The sequence below is a fragment of the Notolepis coatsorum genome (assembly GCF_963971535.1).
Source record: "Notolepis coatsorum genome assembly, chromosome: 12".
In the NCBI taxonomy this organism is placed as follows: domain Eukaryota; kingdom Metazoa; phylum Chordata; class Actinopteri; order Aulopiformes; family Paralepididae; genus Notolepis; species Notolepis coatsorum.
In genome coordinates this window covers 116,054,169-116,077,733 of record NC_140176.1, presented here as the reverse complement: position 1 = coordinate 116,077,733, position 23,565 = coordinate 116,054,169, and the positions used below count along the sequence as shown (strand labels likewise).

Below are 23,565 nucleotides of genomic sequence, written 5' to 3'. Positions count from 1 at the left end.
ACGCGCGTCGACTACGCTGCGCCAGGTAAAATCGGAGTCTGGAGCTGGGTATGGCTGCACGAGTGGCGCCCAACCCGCCAAGCCACAAAAGAAAGAAACTTCCACGTTTCCAGTGAAAAGTACTTCCAAGCAAAAACATACTCATCTGAGACCTGATACAGAACAATGTGATGATCATCAACTACACGATGACAGTTCGCAACAAATGGACAGTGCTAGAGAAATGTATCGGCTCATGCAGCGACAGACAGACCTCGCTGAAATGCTCGCAAAGAACCAGGAGCTCTCTCGTTTGCCACAAAGAGACGTGCCAGTGTTCAGTGGAGAACCATTAGAGTTCAGATCCTTCATGAGAGCTTTCAATCATGCTATTGATGCACGAGCCGACAGCAGCGCTGACAAACTGTACTTCTTAGAGCAGTACACCAGAGGGGAACCACAGGACCTCGTGAAGAGCTGCCACCATATGACTGCAGTGCGTGGATATGCAGAGGCAGTGAGACTGCTTCATGAACGTTACGGAGACCCGCTGAAGATCGCAGACTCTTTGATCAACAAGGCTTGCAAGTGGCCGTTGATAAAGTCAGAGGATGGGAAAGCCCTCAGCGCTTTTTCAGTGTTTCTTGTGAGCTGTCGCAACGCTATGGAAGATGTCGATTACATGGAAGAGATGGACAATCCGACGACCATGAGGGCGGTTGTTGCTAAGCTGCCATTCAAGATGAGAGAGAGATGGAGAGTTCATGCATATGACCTTCAAGAACGCCGTCGGAGGCGAGCCAAGTTTACAGATCTGGTGAGCTTCGTAGATCGCCAAGCAAAGATCACATCTGACCCTCTCTTTGGAGATCTCGACTCTGCAACAGCGGACAAGAAAGATACAAAGAAACCTCAGCACGGAAAGAAAGATCAAAGAGAAGCTAAAAGGGGAAGCAGCTTCGCTACCAGTGCTGAACAAGTGGATGATGAAAAAGGTGAATCATCAAAATCAAAGGATGCTACATACTTCAACCGTGCCTTTACAAAGCCATGTGTGTTCTGTGAGAAAGGTCACACCCTGGAAGAATGTCGCAAGCTAAGAGACAAACCACATAAGGAAAGAGTGGAGTTTCTGAAGAGGAACGGCTTCTGTTTCGGCTGCCTGGTGAAAGGCCACCTTAGCAAGGAGTGTAAAAAGAAAATGACATGTGAACACTGTTCCATGAAGCATCCCAGCATGCTACATTTTGCAAGGCAAGACAAAGGTGCAAAGGAGAAGACAACAGAAGTTGCCTCAAAAGAAGATGAACCCGCCTCCCAAGCCAGTACAGAGGAAAACAAAGTGTTAAGTGCCTGCACTGGGGCCGGAGACAACTGCGTGCTCGCCATAGTGCCAGTCAGAGTAAAGAACAAGAAAAGCAACAAAGCTGTGGAGGTCTATGCATTCATGGACCCAGGCAGCTCTGCAACGTTTTGTACAGAGACACTGGCAGAGCGATTGAACATTCAAGGCAGAAAGACGGAGCTAGTGCTAAGCACCATCAATGCAAAGCGAGTGGAGAGTTACATCCTCACTGACTTGGAAGTTAGTGGGTTAGAGGAGAATAACTTCATTGAACTGTCCAAGGTGTTCACACAGAGGAACATCCCCGTCTCCGTGAAGAACGTTCCACAACAAAAGGATGTTGACAAATGGCCGTACCTCAACGAAGTCAGGTTGCCACGCATCAACGCCGAAGTGGAGCTTCTCATTGGAACAAGAGAACACAAGCTGCTAGAGCCATGGAAAGTGATCCACAGCCAAGCAAACGGACCATATGCGGTCAAAACTGCTCTTGGGTGGATTCTGAATGGTCCACTGGAAGAGCCAACGGACACTGCAGCACGTGACGGTGAACAATCAAGTGCTGCAGTGAACAGAATTGCTGTCGAGACTGAGGACATAGAACGGCTTCTTCTCCAGCAATATAACCATGACTTTCCCGAACGAAACTGTGATGACAAGTTAGAGATGTCACAAGAGGACCATCGTTTCATGGACTTTGTGTCAGGCTCTGCACGCTATGTGGATGGACATTACTACATAAATCTTCCGCTGAAGAGAGCGAGTGTCCAAATGTCAAACAATCGAAGTGCTGCTATGCAGCGAGCACTAAACCTCAAGACCAAGCTGAAGAGGAATCCTGAGTTCCATGCAGAGTACACCAGCTTCATGTGTGACATGATTAACGCAGGATATGCAGTGAAAGTACCAACAAGACTGTTAAGTCGTCAGGATGGAAAGGTATGGTACCTTCCCCATCATGGAGTCTTCCACCCACAGAAGAAAAAGATTTGTGTGGTGTTTGACTGTGGCGCCAGCTACCAAGGAGTCTCATTGAACAGTGAGCTTCTACAAGGACCAGACCTAACGAACACCCTGGTCGGAGTGTTGACTCGCTTCAGACAGGAGCCGGTCGCCATGATGGCTGACATCGAAAAGATGTACTACCAAGTGCGCGTGCCTGATGAAGACACCGATCTCTTGCGCTTCCTGTGGTGGCCCGAGGGAGACATCACCCAGGACATTGCTGAGTACAAGATGGTTGTGCACCTCTTCGGTGCGACCTCCTCACCCAGCTGCGCCACATTTGCTCTACAGAGGACAGCACAAGAGAATAGGAGCAAGGCTCCACCTGAGGCTGTAGACACAGTTCTCAAGAACTTTTATGTAGACGACTGTCTAAAGTCGGTCTCCAACGAAACTCAAGCTATCGCCCTACGAGCAGACCTCACCGCATTGTGCGCCGACGGAGGTTTTCACCTGACCAAATGGACAAGTAACAGTCGCAGGCTGCTTGCGTCTGTCCCAGACAACGAAAGAGCAAACGAACTGAGAGACCTGGATCTGACCAACGATGCTCTCCCTGTGGAAAGGGTCTTAGGAGTGTTGTGGTGCATCGAGTCCGACTCATTCAAGTTCAGGATCAATCTTAAAGACAGACCCGTCACAAGAAGAGGAATCCTTTCAGTAACCAGCTCTATCTACGACCCTCTGGGTTTCCTTGCCCCAGCAATCCTCCCTGCAAAGATGCTCATGCAGCAGCTGTGCAAAGAAAGGCTTGCATGGGACGACGAAATTCCTAAAAAGTTTGCCCAAAAATGGACAACGTGGCTGCAAGAGCTTCACCAACTGTCAGAAGTGGGTGTGACCAGATGTGTAAGACCAGTGGACTTCGGACCTGTTGCAGAAGCACAGCTTCATCACTTTTCTGACGCGTCTGAAAATGGATACGGGACAGTCTCCTACCTCAGACTGACAAGCGGCAATGGACAGGTTCACTGCGCCTTCATGATGGGACGAGCCCGTGTTGCTCCAACAAAGCAAACTACTATTCCACGAATGGAATTGACAGCAGCGGTAGTGGCCGTGAACACTGACAAAATGTTGAGACGAGAGCTCCAGATGGACCTTCATGACTCGACATTCTGGACTGACAGCACAACCGTGTTGAGATATATAGAGAATGAAACACTGCATTTCAAGACCTTCGTTGCCAACCGTGTCGCCACCATCAGAGATGCAACGAAGGCGCACCAATGGAAGTATGTCAATACCTCAATCAACCCTTCCGACTGTGCTTCCAGGGGGCTTACACCTACCAAGTTCATGGAGAGCCCTAGCTGGTTTCATGGTCCAGCTTTCCTTCGAGAACCAGAGAGTCAATGGCCGGACAGACCTGCCGAGATGAAGGTCGAAGAGGACGACAGCGAGGTGAGACACGTACACCTTACACACGCAGTCGAAGACACAGACGCTGTGAACAAGCTGATCAACCACTATTCCAGCTGGTACAGATTGAAAAGAGCCGTCGCCTGGATTCTCCGACTGAAGGATATGCTGCTACAGCGCTGTAGGAAGAAGAAGACAGATCTACAAACAGATCCAGATCGTCAAACAAGAAATGACAACCAGAACGACAACAAGATGATGCCAGACGTGGGCACCTTGACAGTTGAATGTCTAACGAGAGCTGAGATGGAGATCATCAGATTCACTCAAACCCAGCATTTCCCTGAAGAAGTACTCATGCTGGAGAAAGGAAGCAACGTGAAGAAGAGCAGTCATCTAACAAAGCTTGACCCAGTGATCCAGGATGGAGTTCTGAGGGTCGGAGGCCGTCTCTGTGCATCTGCTATGCCGGAGCATGTGAAGCATCCGGTCATCATCCCAAAGGATTCGCACGTCACTACACTGATTCTGAGAGACACTCATGAGAAAATCGGACACTGTGGAAGAAACTATATGCTCTCACGTTTGCGTCAAAGGTATTGGATCCCCTCAGCGAACTCAATGGTGAGGAAGTTCTTGTCAAGATGTGTGGTCTGCAGAAAAGTCAAAGGCAAGACCCTCGGACAAAAGATGGCAAACTTGCCTCCAGACAGGCTGGAACCTGACAAGCCCCCTTTCACTAACGTAGGGGTGGATTACTTTGGTCCGTTTGACGTGAAGCAGGGCCGCAGCACTGTGAAGAGATATGGTGTCCTGTTTACCTGTCTCACTACGCGAGCAGTACACCTTGAAGTAGCGCACTCGCTTGACACTGACTCGTGTGTGAATGCAATCCGTCGTTTTCTGTGCAGGAGAGGACAAGTAGCAATTATGCGCTCAGACAATGGGACAAATTTCGTAGCCGCTGAGCGTGAGCTGCGAGAGTCGATTCAGCAGTGGAATCAAACAAAGATTCAAGATGCACTGATGCAAAGAGGAATCAAATGGGTTTTCAACCCACCTGCAGGCTCACATTTTGGAGGAGTCTGGGAGAGACAGATCCGATCTGTAAGGAAAGTAATGAGATCTGTGCTGAAGGAACAAACAGTCAGTGATGAGTGTCTACACACATTGCTGTGTGAAGTGGAATACATACTAAATGACAGACCACTCACAACAACAACAGACGACCCTTCAGACCTCGAAGCATTGACCCCTAACCACTTACTACTGATGAAGAAGCAGCCAGTCATGCCGCCTGGACTGTTCAGCAAGGAGGATTCATACGCACGCAGAAGATGGAAGCAGATACAATATCTCGCCGACTTATTCTGGAAGCGATGGGTGCGTGAGTTCCTTCCCCAGTTGCAAGAGCGTCAGCGATGGACCCAGATCAAGAAGAATCTGTCAATTGGAGATGTCGTCATGATCTTGGATGAATCAGCGCCACGGAGCTCATGGTTGCTGGGAAGAGTCGCTCAGATCATTCCCGATGCAAACGGACTTGTGAGGCGTGTGCTGGTCAAGACGAAGACGAACACCCTTGAAAGACCTGTCGACAAGCTGTGTCTCATCTATGAGAAGGACAGTTAAACAAAAGAACTTTGACCTACGTATCCTTTGTACGTTCAGTACATTCACGCTAGAATTTGATTAGCATATAGGATAATGCTTTATGTTTGGAAATTTACGTTGGCTCTAGTTTGTTTATTGAGTAATTGGCAGCCTGCTTGTCTTCCAATTAGAGGCCGGTTATGTAAGAGCCAAACCTTGAAAGTTTATATTTTGAATATATTTGTATTCTATATATTTAGAAAACGAGCAGTAGTTTAATTTGTAATGCTGTGGTATGCTATAAGCCATATTTATAGTTTAGTTGCGAATTATTTCTAAGAATTAACATTACATGTACGTTAGATGTGTTACTGCGCATGTGCGAGAGTCTTTATATGCAGTGAACTTGAAGTGCCTAGTTAGTAGTGAGACAGTGCCCATGCAGTATAGAAGCACATAACTTTTTGACCGTAGTCCAAAACGTAGTCCAAAACGTAGTCCAAAACGAAGTCCACCGATCCTAATTCGATCTATATCCTGTTGAAGAATGATGTTGTATATTGTGTGACTGCCCAAAGAAAGTAAAGAACCTTCAAACTTAATCCTGGAGTCCGTGAGTGTACATCATAACTGTGGATACAGATTTGTATTAGCCATTGGACACGAGTGTGAAACTTTTTGCTGCACGCACTGAAAACGAAATGGTAAACGAAACTCAGAAGAAATTCTGCCATTACAGGGCTATAACCCAGCATTTCATTAATTACGCCAGACAGCTCTAAAACCATACTTATATTCACCACGGTATAACACGGGAACGTATGGATGGATTTTTTTTCTTCTTTTTTGTATCTTGACCGGAAGAAACCCAGTGTCAAATGACTATAGTACTGTATCCATAGCTATAATATAGAATATGGTTATAGCTCTACAAACAAGGTGACCGATTACATTGGTTTAATGGGTGGCATGAGGCAATGACTTCCCGGAAGAGGCATGGCCCTGAAAGTGTTGAGCGTGTATTGTGCACGTGTCGTTGGCATTAACGTGCAGTTTCATTTTGCGGTAACCAAATGTTGATGTCATCTTTTTCTTTTTTGCATTACCGAAAATTGGCACAGTTGGATCTCACGTGAATCGATACACGGTAGTACCGACGTGTTTCGGTCGGTACCCTTAAAAGTACCGAAGTTGGTACCCATCTCTAATGCTTATGTAGGATTATTGTTATTGCCAACCAATGTGTCAGATGGACTGTGAAATACTCGATTCACTTTAACCAATCACTGTATTAACCATTGATTTTACATCAAGACTAGTGGGGGTTTAATCGTAACTTTGATTAAGGGGAGCGGGGATCTTCATGGATCTATGATTCCAGTGGGAATCAGGAGGAAGCTGGCTGTCCGTAGCGGATGGATCAGTGGGGTTGGAGTGTGGGGTAAGTATAGGAAGTCAAGCCTCAACACATTCAGCGCCAGAGGTCGCTGTGGGCCGTATGGCCGTGTGTGCCAGCGCTTTAATGAATGGGGATACATGCCGGTGTTTGCAGTGCTAAAACTATATTAAATATCATAGCTATGGATATAAAACTATCGCCCATTTGACATCGAGTATCTATCATTCAATTTGTGAAAAATAAATCATTTTTATATCCATACATTCCCGTTTTATACCATGATGAATTTGAATATAGTTTTAGAGTAATTCTGTGTAATCCCAGGAAACGCCGCTAGGCAGCGTTTAGTGCATTTCACTAGAAACCGTGCCATTCCTCGCCTGACACGACGGACATCAACACTTGGAATGGCGATCAGATAATTGGAATATTCTTTTTGGGGTACATCCTAGTCAAGGGCTATATGATCTCAATATCAATCTTGCGTTGATCCAAGCATGTCTTCACCTCGATCCGACCGTGTGTGTAACGTTAGTCCACAACGTATGCCGTTGGTGGCAATCAAAGCATCAAAAAACGACCCCCCCCCCCCCCGCCCCTTTCATGCATTCATGATGAAACATAATACCTATGATATAGATTTGATTTGAGAATAATAGCGGGTCCAGGCAAGAAACGGCAACTGTTTTAGTAGAATACACGCATAAGGCTATTGCTCAGCATTTCGGGAATTACCCCAGACCACGCTAAAACTATACTCATATTCACCACGGTATAAAACGGGAATGTATGGATGAAAAATCATTTATTTTTCACATATTGAACGATAGATACTCGATGTCAAATGGGCCATCGTATTGTATCCATAGCTATAATATAGAATATAGCTCTACAAACAATCTATCTTTCAAAGCGTGGCAGTGGCTATTCAGGGCCAAGGCTAATCCCCGGCAGTCAATGAGTTAACACAGACATGACAAAAGACAAACAACAAGAACATGGCTCAAATACAGTTTTACATGTTATACAATATATGTATAGCAAGAGTGGCGTTTAAGGAGTCGACTCCTGGCCAGTGATAGCACCCATTGGACTAAGATACTGTTTGTGTGTGTTTGTGTGTTTTATATATGTGTGTGTGTTTAGTACCAGTTGTATTTGTTGTGCTGGTTCTCCATGCTGCGCGGCTTCCACATGGTTTCTCAACACTGTGATGCAACTTGTTAATACCTCTGTGATGTAGAGCAGGGAGCAGACCGTGGAGTGGAATGCTGTCGTCACTCCTCTCAAAGTACTTGGAGTCCAAACCGGCAGGTTCTCCACTGAAAAGAGAACAGCAATCAATAGTCAAAACTCAAAAGCCATTAAGCATTACGGTGGTAACACTGAAACTGGTCTGGCAACACCTTAACCCTTTCACTGCCACACGACAGCCGGTTAACCCTTTCACTGTGACAATACAGAAGGTTAGCCCTCTACTATAGGCGGCACGGTGGTGCAGTGGTTAACACTGTCGCCTCACAGCAAGAAGGTCCAGGGTTCGATTCCCGCTTGGGGACCAGGTTTCCATGATGCCAGGTACTCAGGTGGGGTATCTCCCAGGCCTTTCTGTGTGGAGTTTGCATGTTCTCCCCGTGCTCGCAAGGGTTTCCCCCCCGATAAGATAAACCCAATGGAAAAACATGCACAACAACAGATCGCTAACGCTGTGGCGTCCTTGACGAAGACGGACAGGAGCACTTGGATTGGTCCCCTGGCGCGGCTCACGTTGACGCCTGTCTGCTTCCGGCTGCCCTTGGGGGGGAAGGACGGGATGGGTTAATCGCAGAGACGAATCGCATCGGCGATTCTAAAGAGATGCGTGCGTGTGTGTTCCGGTGTGTGTGCTAAACTAACCGCTGTGTGTACCGCTAAAACATTGAGTGTCGTTGCATGCCGAATAAAGACCTCTGCAACAGGTCCTGCATTATTATGCATTATTATCACACAACCGACGGCGATGCTCCATCATTAGCATCCATAGCTCCGCGGATAACCTTCTTTTTTTTCCGATCTTTTCCCCCCTCCTTTTTCCTCCGATTTTCTCCCATCCCAATGTTAGTCGTTATGCCAATTCCCAATCCCCTTCCTGATCGCTGCGCACTTACCCCCCACAGTCGGTCTGGGAGAGTGGAGGCTATCACGTGCTTCCTAGCCAATCACGTCTAGCCAATCAACCGCTTCTTTTCACCTGGCAGCGCGGACTCTCACTGAGAGGGTGTAATGTTTGGAAGGATCACACTACCCCCCTTAGATCCTATCCGCGCTGAGCAGGCGCCCCGACCGAACTGTAGGAGTCGCTGTTTACAACGACCCGGACCCACCCCGCCAGCTTTCCCACCCTCTAATACTGCCAATTGTATTAGTGTGAACGGCCAGCCAAGCTGGTGACAACGCCGGGAGCTGGATTCGAACAGGCGAATCCAGCGTCTCCGGTGTTGGTGACGAACGCAATCTCCGCTACGCCACCTGACCGCCACCGCGGATAACCTTCCGTCGTGTGGCAGTGAAAGGGTTAATGAGCCTCGCTGAAAGAACAGGGTAACGGTTGGTTAACTACACTACCTACCAAGTATCTCGCAGGCGTTGTAAGTGGACTGCATTTGTATAGCGCTTTTATCCAATATTATGGATATACTTGATCACATCGTGCACAATTGTACAGCACTGGCCTATTTAATTTTATTATATTGTGCTTCTATTTGAATTTAGTTTATACTTTTTATTTTATTCTACCGTAATTGTCTGTCCGTTAACACATTGACTGCCAGCCATTGTACCCATCAAAGTCTGCCACCGTTGAAAGCCTATGGAGATGTTTACCTTCTTTGCAGGGCTATAACTTTTTAAATATTATAGCTATATTGACATTACTATGGCCCATTCAACATCGATTATCTATCGTTCCGGATGTGGGAACGTTATATTTTTTCATTCATACATTGTTGTGTTAATACCGTCGTGAATATAAGTATGTATTTAAGCTTTTCTGCTGTAATTCCAAAAACGCTAGTTATAGGCCCAAACGCATATGATAGATTATCGATTGCAGTTTCTTTCCTATACACGCTATATTAAAAAATTCAAATGTATATGATCGGTATACATTATGCTTCATCATGCGTGGAGGAAAGGGGGGGCGGGGGGGCGTCTATAATTCCTTTATCGTCAGTAACGGCTTTATGTAGTATGGGTTGATATATTGATCAGACTGTTTGCAAACAAAGAAACGCACAATCGGGCTGAAAATAACGTTACTGTCCTCTTACCATTCGCCTATGAGACTGGAAGAAAAAGATCCCAATTATTTGACGCCGATCTCCTAGATCCATTTCCGGTTTGTATGGCGCAATAAACACCGAAATCATATCGATTATTGCGTTATGGAAGCGATCCAAATGGACGCTAGTGTTTGTCTGTAGTCCCGTAACAAGATATTACTGCCGGAGGGATTTCCTCGACGCACTGATCACCACTTCCGGTTTTGGCGAGAGTGTAACTCGCCCAACCATCCACCAGGCGGCAGTATTGATGCGTTGCAATCTCATACAGGGTCCCGCTGCAGTCCCGGAGGTTGGCTGGATGAATTATGAATGCCATGGCGAAAAAATTAAATATTGATTTAAAAACCGGCTTTCGCCGTTCTTGGCGTTCATCACATGGCGGGCAAACACGTCGTAAGCCGTTTTTGGCGACCAATGTGTTAATGTCGCACCAAAAGCGACCAAATCAAATTCCTTGTATGTGTAAACTACTTGGCAATAAAGACCTTTCCAATTCTGACTTTGTAATCACACCCTCCTGTGCAATATGAGAAGCTACCTGCAATATGAGAAGCTACTGTAATATGAGAAGCTACTGTAATATGAGAAGCTACCTGCAATATGAGAAGCTACTGTAATATGAGAAGCTACCTGCAATATGAGAAGCTACTGTAATATGAGAAGCTACTGTAATATGAGAAGCTACTGTAATATGAGAAGCTACCTGCAATATGAGAAGCTACTGCAATATGAGAAGCTACCTGCAATATGAGAAGCTACTGTAATATGAGAAGCTACTGTAATATGAGAAGCTACTGTAATATGAGAAGCTACCTGTAATATGATAAGCTACTGTAATATGAGAAGCTACTGTAATATGAGAAGCTACTGTAATATGAGAAGCTACCTGTAATATGAGAAGCTACTGTAATATGAGAAGCTACTGTAATATGAGAAGTTACTGCAATATGAGAAGCTACTGTAATATGAGAAGCTACTGTAATATGAGAAGCTACCTGTAATATGAGAAGCTACTGTAATATGAGAAGCTATGAGAAGCTACTGTAATATGAGAAGCTACCTGTAATATGAGAAGCTACTGTAATATGAAGCTACCTGCAATATGAGAAGCTACTGTGCAACTATATGCTTAGTTTATTAGTCCTACGTTTTATGTTGTATATATATTTTCCTTTATGTCTCATTGCTTGTTTTTATATTATATTTTATTATTAGCACCTAGGGCAGGGGTGGCCAACCAGTCAGAGACTAAGAGCCACAAAAATTACTGTGGTACCACAAAGAGCCACACCATATACCAGCGTTTCTCAACTATTTTTTCAGTCACGGCACCCTTCATGTGTTTATAGGTCTCACCCTCTGGCCTCTGAAGTTGCTAATGTCTTTTTTATTTGGGCCTCACAGGGTTAAAAGTACCCTGTGAGACCCACGGTTGCAAAATTACAAAATCACTTTTAGCCATTTAAAAAAAAAAAAATTATTTAAAAAAATGAAAGCACATGTATAGTCAATTGGTCCTGTTGTTCAGCCTCACAATGCTATTTGATAGTAAATGTGTTTATATGTCCCACCCTCTGGCCTCTGAAGTTGCTAATGTCTTTTTAATTTGGGACTCACAGGTTTAACCTCTTAAGCCTGAGATATACAGTAAAAGTGTATATTTTCAGCATTACGTTTGTTTACCAATTATTTTAACTGTTATTAGTGAAATATAAGATTATAGAAATCTCAGGGCATTGAGTCGGAAACCGGCGCATATTGACAGGAGAAAGTGGAGCAGCCAAAAGTGAGTGTAGTCTTTTGAAGGAAGAGACTCAGGGCGTTCGAATTTCGAAAAACTACCCTATCCAGCCAGGCCATGTGAGCGGATCGGAGCGTGAGCGGCGCGGGGCGCGGAGCGGGCGGTTTTGACGTGAGCGAGGAGTGGGTTTTAAAATGAGTCGGCGCGACGTCCGGAGCGCGTGTTGCTTTATGACAGGTCATGAGTGCAAGAATGTGACAATTTGACCATGTGACCGCGGCAACGCGGGAGAGCGGCAGTGCGGAAATAGGCTGTCTCTAAGACAAACTCTAACCTTAACCAGCTCCTTAACAGCGCCTAAACTTAACCGTTCTAACCTTAACCAACTCCGAAACAATGCCTAACCTTAACCTTAACCTTAACCATGCCTAACCTTAACCGGCGAAAGAATACACGTTAAAAAAAAAATCATGTTAAAAAAAAAAAATCATGGGATTCGAACTCGTCAACAACGAACCGCAGGACCGCAGGACCGCTGCTATGCCAGGTGAGCTGAAGCGCCGAATGAAAATCATGGCGGATTCCTGCGGCGGTTACGTAATTCCGCTCGCGCTCTGCCGCTCCGCTCGCTCTGCCGCTCCGCTCGCTCTGCGGTTGCCGCGCCTGCCGCGGGGCATGGCGCAGCCAATCAGGGAAAACGCGGAAGCAAAAGCAGCACTCATGACATGTCATTAAGCAATAGGCGTCCGGAGCGAGAGTTCTCCTCCGCTCCAATCCACTCCAGGCCGCTCACAGTGGTTTAACACTGTTGATGTAATATATACATGCAGTACAATGCCAAAGCAACAGATGGCGATGTACAAACATGAAGGCCATTTTCAACCAATGAGAAGGGTTCAGGCTTCGTCACTGTAGAGACGCCCACCATAGATATCTATGACGCCCACACTCACTTCTGTTAGAAAAAGTATCGACGCCATTGTTGTTGACGTTAGCTTACATGCTAACGTTAATGGCAGCGACCATAGCATTGTGGCTCGGCTAGCCTATCATCGCTTAATAGAGCTAGTGTATGGATAAACAACGTTATTTAACATTGCAGAATGGCTACAATTACAATGCGGCTCAATACAAACAATTGTTAAGGGGCCCAGGGGGTGTAGACTGTTGTAGTTTGAGCTCATTTACAAGTACCCTGTGAGACCCACGGTTGCAAAATTACAAAATCACTTTTAGCCATTTAAAAAAAGTCTGTAAATGTTTATTTAAAAATGTTTAAGCACATGTATAGCAATTGGTCCTGTTGTTCAGTCTCACAATGCTATTTGATAGTAAATGTGTTTATATGTCCCACCCTCTGGCCTCTGAAGTTGCTAATGGATTTTTAATTTGGGCCTCACAGGGTTAACCTCTTAAACACGAGATATACAGTAAAAGTGTATTTCAGCATTACGTTTGTTTACCAATGATTTTTAACTGTTATTAGTGAAATATAAGATTATAGAAATCTCAGGGCATTGAGTCGGAAACCGGTGCATATTGACAGAGGAAGTGGAGTCTTTTGAAGGAAGAGACCCTGGGCTTTTGATGGACTTTCGAATTTCGAAAAACTACCCTATCCAGCTCACGCCAGCCCCTGTCAATCATCTGACTTCTGGATAAACTTTTTTATTTCTCTTATTTTTTGGGATTATCTCCCACAAACCTGAACGTTATTGCCATAAAACAGAACGCAGTTAGTTTCTCTACCTTTCTGTGAACATCTAGCAAAAAACGGTGTTGCAATATGATGAAAAACTGTGGAGAAATTTACATTATAAAAAAGATGGCAGAATTCAGTACTGTATCAACAAAACCTTCTGTTTAATCATCTTCCCTTTATTCATTTGCTTAGATTTTTCAGGTCTGGTAAATTTTAGCATGGTGTTATTCACAGTCAAAGATAATAATTTTTTTTAATAGAATTGATATTCTCCTTTGGTTCATTACAATTTACTCAAGCCTAGTAACAGACACACTATTTCTGACACTGGGAATACATTCCCTGAGATCCATAGATGTCCCTAGATTCAGATACCAAGAACATGCAAACGGACCATTTAAAAAAAAATCTGTAAATGTTTATTCTATGTCCTTATGGAATGAGTGACATAAAAAAAAATTAAAAAAAAATTGATGGAAGAGCCACACATTGACGGGCAAAGAGCCACATGCGGCTTGCAAGCCGCGGGTTGGCCACCCCTGCTCTACGGCAATACATCTTTCATTAAATTTACCTACGGCAATACACCTTTAATTTAATTTCTCAACAAGGTTTTTGACTCCTTTTCTGTTCTGAATAATTTTGTTTTAGTCTCACTACATGAGCCACTGCAGTGTCCCTTCAATAGCAGTTTACAGAATACATTCTGATGAAATAAACATAATAATATCTAGGGCTGTCTTAAATACTTCGAAGCTTCGAAGCTTCGTTCGATGGCACGAGCTTCGAACATAAAAAAAAAATATATATATATATTTTTTGCCTCCAAAATCTTGCACCTCCATTCCAATGAAACGAAAGTAAGCGGCGCCTTCCCGCCTCCATTCCAATGAAACGAAAGTAAGCGGCGCCTCGACTCCACCTCTCTACAACAAGCACATGGAGATTATCTGTGTTGAAAACAACAAGGACATGTGCAGCAGACATGTCGACGAAGAAGTCATCAGACGTGTGGTTACACTTTAAAATATGCAAAGACAGGGGCGGCTACGTGGCGTAGTGGGCAAGGCGCTCGCCACGAAATGCTGGAGACGCTGGGCTCGTCAGTTCGAGCCCAGCGCTCCACATTTGCTTTCAGTTTAGCTGGTCGTCCGTACTAATACACATTGGCCATATTAGGGGGTGGGAAACTGATGGGTGGGGATCGGGCGTTGTGGACAGCGACTCCTACAGGTCGGTTGGTGCGCCTGCGCAGTAGAATCAGGAAGTGTCGGGGGCAGCGTGAGCCTCCCACGCGTTACTCCTCGCCACTGAGAGATCGAGCTGCGCAGGTGAAAAGATGCGACTGCTGTTACCTCAAGTACCGGAGGGGACTTGTGCTATGTATGACTTAGTCCACATTGCAGCCGGCTTGTGGGAGGCAAGAAACAGCGTCCGTGACAAGGGAGGGTTGAATTGGATGATACGAAATTGGGATGGGAGAAAAATATAGAAAATGGGAGAAAAAGTGGATCAAAAAAAAAATATGCAAAGACAATGCCCAAAAAGCAGAGTGCCAGATATGGCAGAAGAAAATGGCATATCACAACTCTACAACAACTTTGTCAAATCACCTAAAAAACGTAAGTATCGTTGTACACGACGGCGACGCCACACAAAACATTAATAAGGCTATGACTAATGTGTTACCAAGTTGGCTAATTTAATTGTAATCATCTGCTTTTGTAGGTGCATTGTCTGATATAATTATAAATTATAAATTAAATATAATATAATTGTTTGCTTCTTTTTTCCCTCGAAGCTTCGAATTAAAATCGAAGCTCGGCCCCGAAGCTTCGATTGCCAAAAAAAGCTTCGAAGGTCAGCCCTAATAATATCACGGCATACTTACCTCATGCATACCGCACCTTATGTGTATACTGTATACTTTAGAGTATATATTTTTTTTTATCCACTTTTTCTCCCATTTTCTATATTTTCTCCCATCCCAATTTCGTATCATCCAATTCAACCCTCCCCTGTCACGGACGCCGTTTCTTGCCTCCCACAAGCCGGCTGCAATGTGGACTAAGTCATACATAGCACAAGTCCCCTCCGGTACTTGAGGTAACAGCAGTCGCATCTTTTCACCTGCGCAACTCGATCTCTCAGTGGCGAGGAGTAACACGTGGGAGGCTCACGCTGCCCCCGACACTTCCTGATTCTACTGCGCAGGCGCACCAACCGACCTGTAGGAGTCGCTGTCCACAATGCCCGATCCCCACCCTTCAGTTTCCCTCCCCGTAATACGGCCAATGTGTATTACTGTGGACGACCAGCTAAACTGAAAGCAAATGTGGAGTGCTGGGCTCGAACTGACGAGCCCAGCGTCTCCAGCATTTCGTGGCGAGTGCCTTGCCCACTACGCCACGTAGCCGCCCCACTTTAGAGTATATTTTTAGCATTTTGCATTTTTTGATTTTAAATTAGATTTTGATTATATATTGTAACTATTTATTGTAGGGCAAATATAACTGAGAGGGCTACATACCCTCATCTTGCACCTTGTTGCCCATATGCACATGTCCAGAGTTAATTATATTGTTTACACTGCCTTTTTATTCTATTTATATTTTTACTTCTCCACTGTACGATAATTCTACGACCTGTACCACGTCTTCCACTACCTGTACTTCCCCTCCCCCACGCTGCTATAATGCATGCATTTCCCCAAGGGGATCAATAAAGGAATATCTTATAATAATAATAAAAACAAAAGAGCTAAAGATGGGACTCACTTGTGTTTGTTTGTTTGTTTGTGGTTAACGGCTGGATGCTGTACAATAGATGCTGCTGCCTCCACAGGAGACATGACGGGCCTGCCGGACATGGGGAGGAACTGGGCCTGTAAAACACATTACACTTTAAAGGAACATGCCAACATTATTGGAAAGGTGTACCATCTTCTCCAGAGTCAGACGAGAAGATAAATACCAATGTCCTCTCAGTGTCAAACAACAATTGATTCTATTTGCAATTGAATATTTCAAAATATTTTACTAGTATCCTCAGGTCACATGGGTAGTTGCCTCTTTGACACCACCTAGTGAATACCCAGAGTAGGAGATGAGCCATGAAGTTTATTTATGTCAAGTTTCAAATTTCTTTATTAGTTGTCATACAAAAATACAGAATACTTTTATATGAAATGCTTTTTCCTGTTCTGCTCCTGAGAGTGTGCTAGATAAAAATAAAAAAGATAAGTAAAAAATAGAAGTCAAGTACTGTACGTAACAAGTGTTGAAGTGTAAACAAAAGTGTTCAACAAAAGTGTTCAATATACATATATACAATACAGAGTAGAAAAAATGTAGTAACCGAGTTACAATACAATATAAAGTTAAAGTACAATGCAGAAATGGGATGAGGTACAACATAGGGTAAGGTGCAATGAGGTATGAGTTGTAGTGCAAATCTCTTTACTAATAAATATAAAGTGTGTTAAAGTGTCTGAAGTGGCTGCTACAGTGAGTTGTTTATTTAAGTGAGTGTGTGCGTGTGGATGTGTGTGCTTGATTGATTGAAAACTTTATTAACAGATTGCATAATGGGTACAATACAGTACAGCTCAATACACACAATTGTTAACACTTTCAGTGCCCACCACGTGATAACACGTGTTATCAGCCCAATGCCTGAATGCCCACCATGACAATTAGCGTTTAATTTTTTTATTAACGATCTGAATTCATATTTCATCAACCGAGTCTCCCGTTGGTATGCAGCCCCTGTAGGAGCTCAGATGTGAAAAAACCACCCCCTATCGTCTCCCAGATGGTAATGCACCCTTTTGGAATGGACTCAATGAAAATGGATGAGAAAAGAAAAATCCGGAATCCACATTTTACTTCTCAGGCATGTAACCCGAGCCGATCGGATTCATTGTGGAGCCTCAGAACAGCGTGGAATACATGTGTACAGTATGTAGCGTTGGATCAATAAAAGCGATCGATTTTTGGAATGGCGATCAGGAATTGGAATGATCTTTTTGGAGAACATCTGATCTGAGGTAAGGAATCTATTTTACAAGTCTTGGGATAATCAGAGTTGTATTCGCTGAGATCTCAGCGTTTGCCCTATGTGTGATCTGTCTGTGTGTGCGCGATCGCTTTGAGGAAATCAGAGAATACATTTTTCAGATCGCCTATATAGCGTGCATACGTATACATATACTATCGATAATCTAGCGTTTATTTGAAAACGATTCATAAATAGGCCGAAAAATTACAACGTTTTTGTGTATTCTAGAATATTCCAGAAAAGGGCGATTATCATGGAATATTTATATTTTCCTTGAAAACGAGGGCTTTTCAAAATGCTATAAAACGGAAATGAACAGATAAAAAAACAATCCGCTTCAACAATGTTGACTGGAAAACGAGTCATTGATAAGCGACGGGCAGATTAGACACATAGCCATAGCCATAATTTAAAACATAGATTAGGCATTATTAACGCTAACATTGAAGTGGATGGTGGGCATTCAAGGACTAAATCGTGCGCCCCCTGCTGGCACTGAAAGTGTTAAGGGGATTGTTACGTTCCAGCATGTGGCTGTTGTATGTTGTTTGTACTTTTGTGCCCCCACCCCCCCTTTCTCTCTCTCTCTCTCTCTCCCACTCCCTCCACCTGCTATACTCTGATCCAGGTTCCTGTCCTTCATCAGGACACTAATTGGAAACCAGCCAGTCATCCCAGCCATCAAGCAAATCAATAATTGACCAATCGGAAGCCCTCCTCTTGTTTTAAAACCCATGTAGCACTTCCTGTTTCCTTCCCTTCTTTTTGTCTCTATGCTGTTGGTTAAATGTTTGACTCTGATATATTTAGCCAACTTGGTACAAGTGTATGTGTGTGTGTGGGTTGGGAATCTGAGCAGGTAAGGGGCCCAACACATTTGGTGCTACACGTAGTGATAGTATTGTCTAGACACACTAGGTCAGGAGTGATGCCACTCATTGTATGTTTTGGACATAATAATAATAATAATAATAATAATAATAATAATAATAATAATAATAATAATAATAATAATAATAATAATAATAATAGATTTAATTTGTAATGCGCTTTACAGTTGCAGGGCAACTCTGAGCGCTACAGTTAAAGGGGCTATGCGTTATAAATGTCATTTTTCAGTCTCTAGCATTGTATTATAGTAATAGGAGTTCGTATCAATGTGTTTTTGGGCCTAAATACTATATTGACGAATTCCTCAGCTACAGCCCATCCCCTGTTTGCCTCTAGTAAATCAGGTCATGTTGATTTGACGACCTGGTGCACGTCACAGGGCGCTGTTTATAGCGCACGGTGATGTGATTGGCTCTGTGGTTTTAGTAATGCCCGCCTCCATTCTTCGACAGACAGACCGGCGTTAGCTCTCGGGACTCGGGAGCGATCGCTAGCTAGTTAGCACCAGCCGGGGCCGGCGTTAGCAACCGGGGGCGTCGCGGAGCATTCAGCCTGCTGGCTACCTAGATCCACTTCAACCAGCGTCGCGGAGCATTCAGCCTGCTGGCTACACAGCTTGTCGGTGTGCTAATAGCCTCTGCAAGCTAACGGTAGCTGGCTCCAGGCTATTAGCACATCGACAAGCTGCTGGAGCTCCCGACGCTCGGCTGGTTGAAGTGGATCTAGGAATGCTCCGCGACGCTCCCGGTTGCTATCATGTGCAGGTCCTCTTCTCAGACCTGTGTACTGCACACGCATCATGCAAGCTACACATCGCTGCATGTTGATCAATGGTGGCCCACTCGGTGCATCACAGTGGGCTACTATTGTGCTAACAACAACCGCGGTGTCCGGCTTGTCGGCCGGCATGAGTGCTCGATTTAAAATGGTTCTCTCCTCTTTGTATACCTTTGTCCTCACAAGTATTCTGCCAGGGAACTTATGGATACGACAATAGTAGTAGTTATAAGGTGTTTGATCATTGTGTCGTTGTACATATTGTGTATACACCGTTAGAAGCTAACGTAGCTTAGCTTGGTAGCTATTGTGCTAACAACATACCCCGACGTCTAGCTTGTTAGCCGGCATGAATGCCCGATTTAAAATGGTTCTCTCCTCTTCGTATACCTTTTTCCTCACAATTATTCTGCCAGGGAACTTATGGACACGACAATAGTAGTAGTTATAAGGTGTTTGAGCTTGTAACGTTAGTTAGCTCATAGCTATCGTTTGAGCTTGTAACGTTAGTTAGCTCATAGCTCTTGTGTACCACGATAGCTATGAGCTAACTAACGTTACAAGCTCAAACACCTTATAACTACTACTATTGTCGTGTCCATAAGTTCCCTGGCAGAATACTTGTGAGGACAAAGGTATACAAAGAGGAGAGAACCATTTTAAATCGGGTATTCATGCCGGCTAACAAGCTAGACGTCGCAGCATGTTGTTAGCACAATAGTAGCCCACTGTGATGCACCGAGTGGGCTACTATTGATCAACATGCAGCGACATGTAGCTTGCATGGTGCAGTGCTTTGCCCCACAGGTCTGAGAAGAGGACCTGTGGTACCCTTGACTGAGATTTCATAATCAAAACTGTTAGATCAACCCTGAAAACTGAAAATATCTGTGGTAATAGTTCATAACATGGACTCTCAGAGTGATGGAACCTATGTTAGCTTCTAACGATGTATACACAATATGTACAACGACACAATGATTTACATTATTACAAATATGGTAACGTGGTTGTGGCTTTTACAAATAGTGGTAACATATATATATATAGATAGACAGTACTGCTACATCTCTATATTTATGACATACCATATTTGTATGTAACCTGAAACCTAAGGGGGGACCCTGATGTAAACAAGACGAAAGTCTTTCTCTGGTCTGCATCCCCTTAACAATTGTGTGTATTGAGCTGTACTGTATTGTACCCATTCTACAATCTGTTAATAAAGTTTTCAATCAATCAATCAATCAATAAGACCTCCACCTGGATGGAATGACGGGGAGATGGGCGGAGCTATTTGGTGGGTGGCTGTCACTCAAAGTGTGGGTGGAGCCAAGCCAATAATAGCCTGCTTTCATGAGGCTGAAAAATGCTGGTTTTGAGTACAAGATTAGAAATATAAAACAATGATTATTTTTGGAATAAAAATTACACATGTGTTACATAGACTCACAGGAAGTGTGTAAAGTTGCCCAAATAGTGCTAGGAATAGCACTGCATGACACCTTTAAAGGAACTTAAAAGCTAGCGAGAATAAAGGAAAGAGAATATAAAAATAGGCAAGACTAAAACATAGAATAACAGAGAAACATAGAATAATAAAACTGATAAAAGAAATTGGTAAAAGAACATAAAATGTGGAGCAAAAAATTTGATAAAAAGTCAACAGAAGGCTCTACTAAAAAGGTGAGTTTTGAGGCCTTTCTTAAAAACATCCACAGTCTGTGGTGCTCTCAGGTAGTCAGGGAGAGCATTCCACAGACTGGGAGCGGAGGAGCAAAAAGCCCGATCTCCCATAGTGCAGGGGCAAGGCTAAGAGAATCATTAACACTTTAAGTGCCGGAAACGTGTTTAGGCGTCTTTCCTAGCCATGCTCAAGTTGCCTAGGACGCCGTAAAGTTGTTTCTGTATTTATTACTTATTCAAGTTATACATATTGCATATGCATTTGCATAGATGTAAAAATATATGTTAGCTTATGTTATTTTAACAAATAATTTTTGTTTATCAGAACCCCATATTACTCCATCAATCAATGATCAAACCATTCAAGTAAGTAACAAAGAAGAATATCATCAAATACAAGCTATGACATTAAGTTTGTTCAAAACCTTTTTGTCACAGTCAAGAGGGGCAGAACTAACACCTGTGAGCTGCAAAGAACACGTGGGACAGATGTAGCAGATGTTACAAAAACAAATGGCTGCACACAACCTTGCAGAGGCCATACATCCAACTAATGGAAGATAGTTTAATTAACTTTAATTAACAGATTGCAGAATGGGTACAGTACAGTACAGCTCAATACACACAATTGTTAAGGGGATGCAGACCAGAGAAAGACTTTCGACTTGTTTACATCAGGGTCCCCCATTTTCAATTCGTAACGAAATTGCTATTATGTGTCTGCATGAACACACAACTGTAACTGTACTCAAAAATAACAAAATAAGGGTTGTCTCAGTTCACAACTATATTGGTCAAGTTTTGGGTGGGACTTGTCTGCGTCCCTACAGCTTCTTATTCAATTGAGCGAGATCAAGTCAAGTCAAGTCAAGAGTTTTAATTGTCACGGCATACAGGTATACAATGAAATGCGGGTGGTCTTGCCCGCAACGATGTGCAATACAGTGGTACAACATATAATAGAATCAAAAAATGAAAAAACAACATTGTGCAGTAAACAGGTAACAGGTAACATGGAGTGACATCTCGGTATCTGTACATAGTTATTTACAGAGCATATGGGACATGCTAGTTAGCTTTGGTAGTGCAATACACTGTTCCTGTTATTCTAATTTAAAGTGTCCTTTCCTTTGGCCATAAGTGTGCGTGTGTGCGACATGAGTGTGTGCCCGCTCATGTTAAAGTGTTAAGTGTAGGGATGCCCCCCGGACCCCGGTTTTAAACGGGAACCGGTACTATATTAGAAAATACCGGAGTATTTATAAGCTCTGACGTCCTCGGTACTGCTATCGATACTCTAGAGAAATTATTATTATTATTATTATTATTTAAAAGTTGCGAACGATCCTCTCTCTGTCTCTGCACGAGAAGCGAGCCGCAGCCAGCGAGTCAATTATTACACACACTCCTCGCGAGTCGCTCGCTAGTGCTACACATAGACATCCGGGTACTACATACGGGTACTCCTTAATGAAAGTTCTGTCCCCGACGCCCCGTGCTATAGCGCGCTGCACACAGACAGCAGCTCTGCATGCACCGAGTCGTGATCATGGCGGATAGAGCGAAGCGTTCTAAAGTATGGATATACTTTACAAGGGTCAATGCCGACAATGCACGTTGCCACAAGTGCAACAAAACATTTGCCAGTAAGGGTGGCAATACGAGCAAATCAATTTATCAAAACATCTGTTGGCAAAACATGATATTAGTGTGCAGAAATGCGCGTATTCGACTGCCTTGCGCGCAGTGTTCCATCTGCATCCACTGCAGCCGTAAGCCAAGATACGGAGTTGCCTAGGCTAATAACGAATTATTACAAATAGGCTAATAAACAAAACAATTGTTTAGCTACAAATACTACAATCTAAACTTTTTATAGATCGTCAAGCTGAGGCGTCAGCCACTATGTCCCAGCCCAGTGAGCCCAGGGCCACCACACATCCTCCCTCTACCTCCCTCCACCACCCAAAGTCCTTTCTCCCTAGCAGCTAGAGGAAGGATGACAGAGGATAGGGTGAACGAGTGTCACAGTTCTGTTAGCCTTTTGCATTTGTTGTTTATTATAAAAAGTCTATAATTCAGAGTCAGACACATTTAAAACATTGTTGCTGCTGTTGCTGAAGAAATTATATTAATTTATTATATTTATTTATAAAGATATATAAAAGAACATTGCTGCTGCTGTTGCTGAAGAAATTATATTTATTTATAATACTTATTTATAAAGTTGTATTTATAAATAATAAAGCAATGTTGATTCTGTTCTTAATTTATTGTCTTTTTTTCTTGCAAAAAAATAACCAAAAAGAACCGATAAGAGTATCGATAAAGTACCGAACCGTTAAGCAGTATCGATAAGAGTAGTAGTATCGATAAAATCCTAACGATACCCATCCCTAGTTAAGTGGCTGCTCGTGTGTGAGCGTGCACAGCGTGCGTGTCGTGTGTGTGTTCATGTGTGCTTGTGTGTGGATAGTTCAATGTTCTGAGCACTCAATGTTCATTGTTCATGGCTCTGATGGCCTGGGGGAAGAAGCTGAGCCTAAGCCGCTCTGTCCTAGTAGCTGGGGTTCGCAGGCGTCTGCCTGACCTCAGCAGCTGAAACAGGCTGTTATTGGGGTGGTGAGGGTCTTTCATTATCCTGCAGGCTCTGGATTTGCACCTCTTGTTGTATAGAACCTGCAGGGGGGGTAGTGCAATACC

At 43.7% G+C, this 23,565-nt stretch overlaps 1 protein-coding gene across 1 annotated transcript in view; it reads right to left on the bottom strand.

Moving 5' to 3' along the window:
* Nucleotides 1-23,565, bottom strand: part of sass6 (SAS-6 centriolar assembly protein) — a 168,753-nt gene that overhangs the window by 20,457 nt on the left and 124,731 nt on the right. Inside the window, exons 14-15 of the mRNA XM_084325732.1 lie at nucleotides 16,227-16,333; nucleotides 7,914-8,005 (exon numbers count right to left, since the gene is read on the bottom strand). Of these exons, the coding sequence (XP_084181858.1) occupies nucleotides 7,914-8,005; nucleotides 16,227-16,333 (199 nt within the window). The remainder of the gene's footprint in view (nucleotides 1-7,913; nucleotides 8,006-16,226; nucleotides 16,334-23,565) is intronic.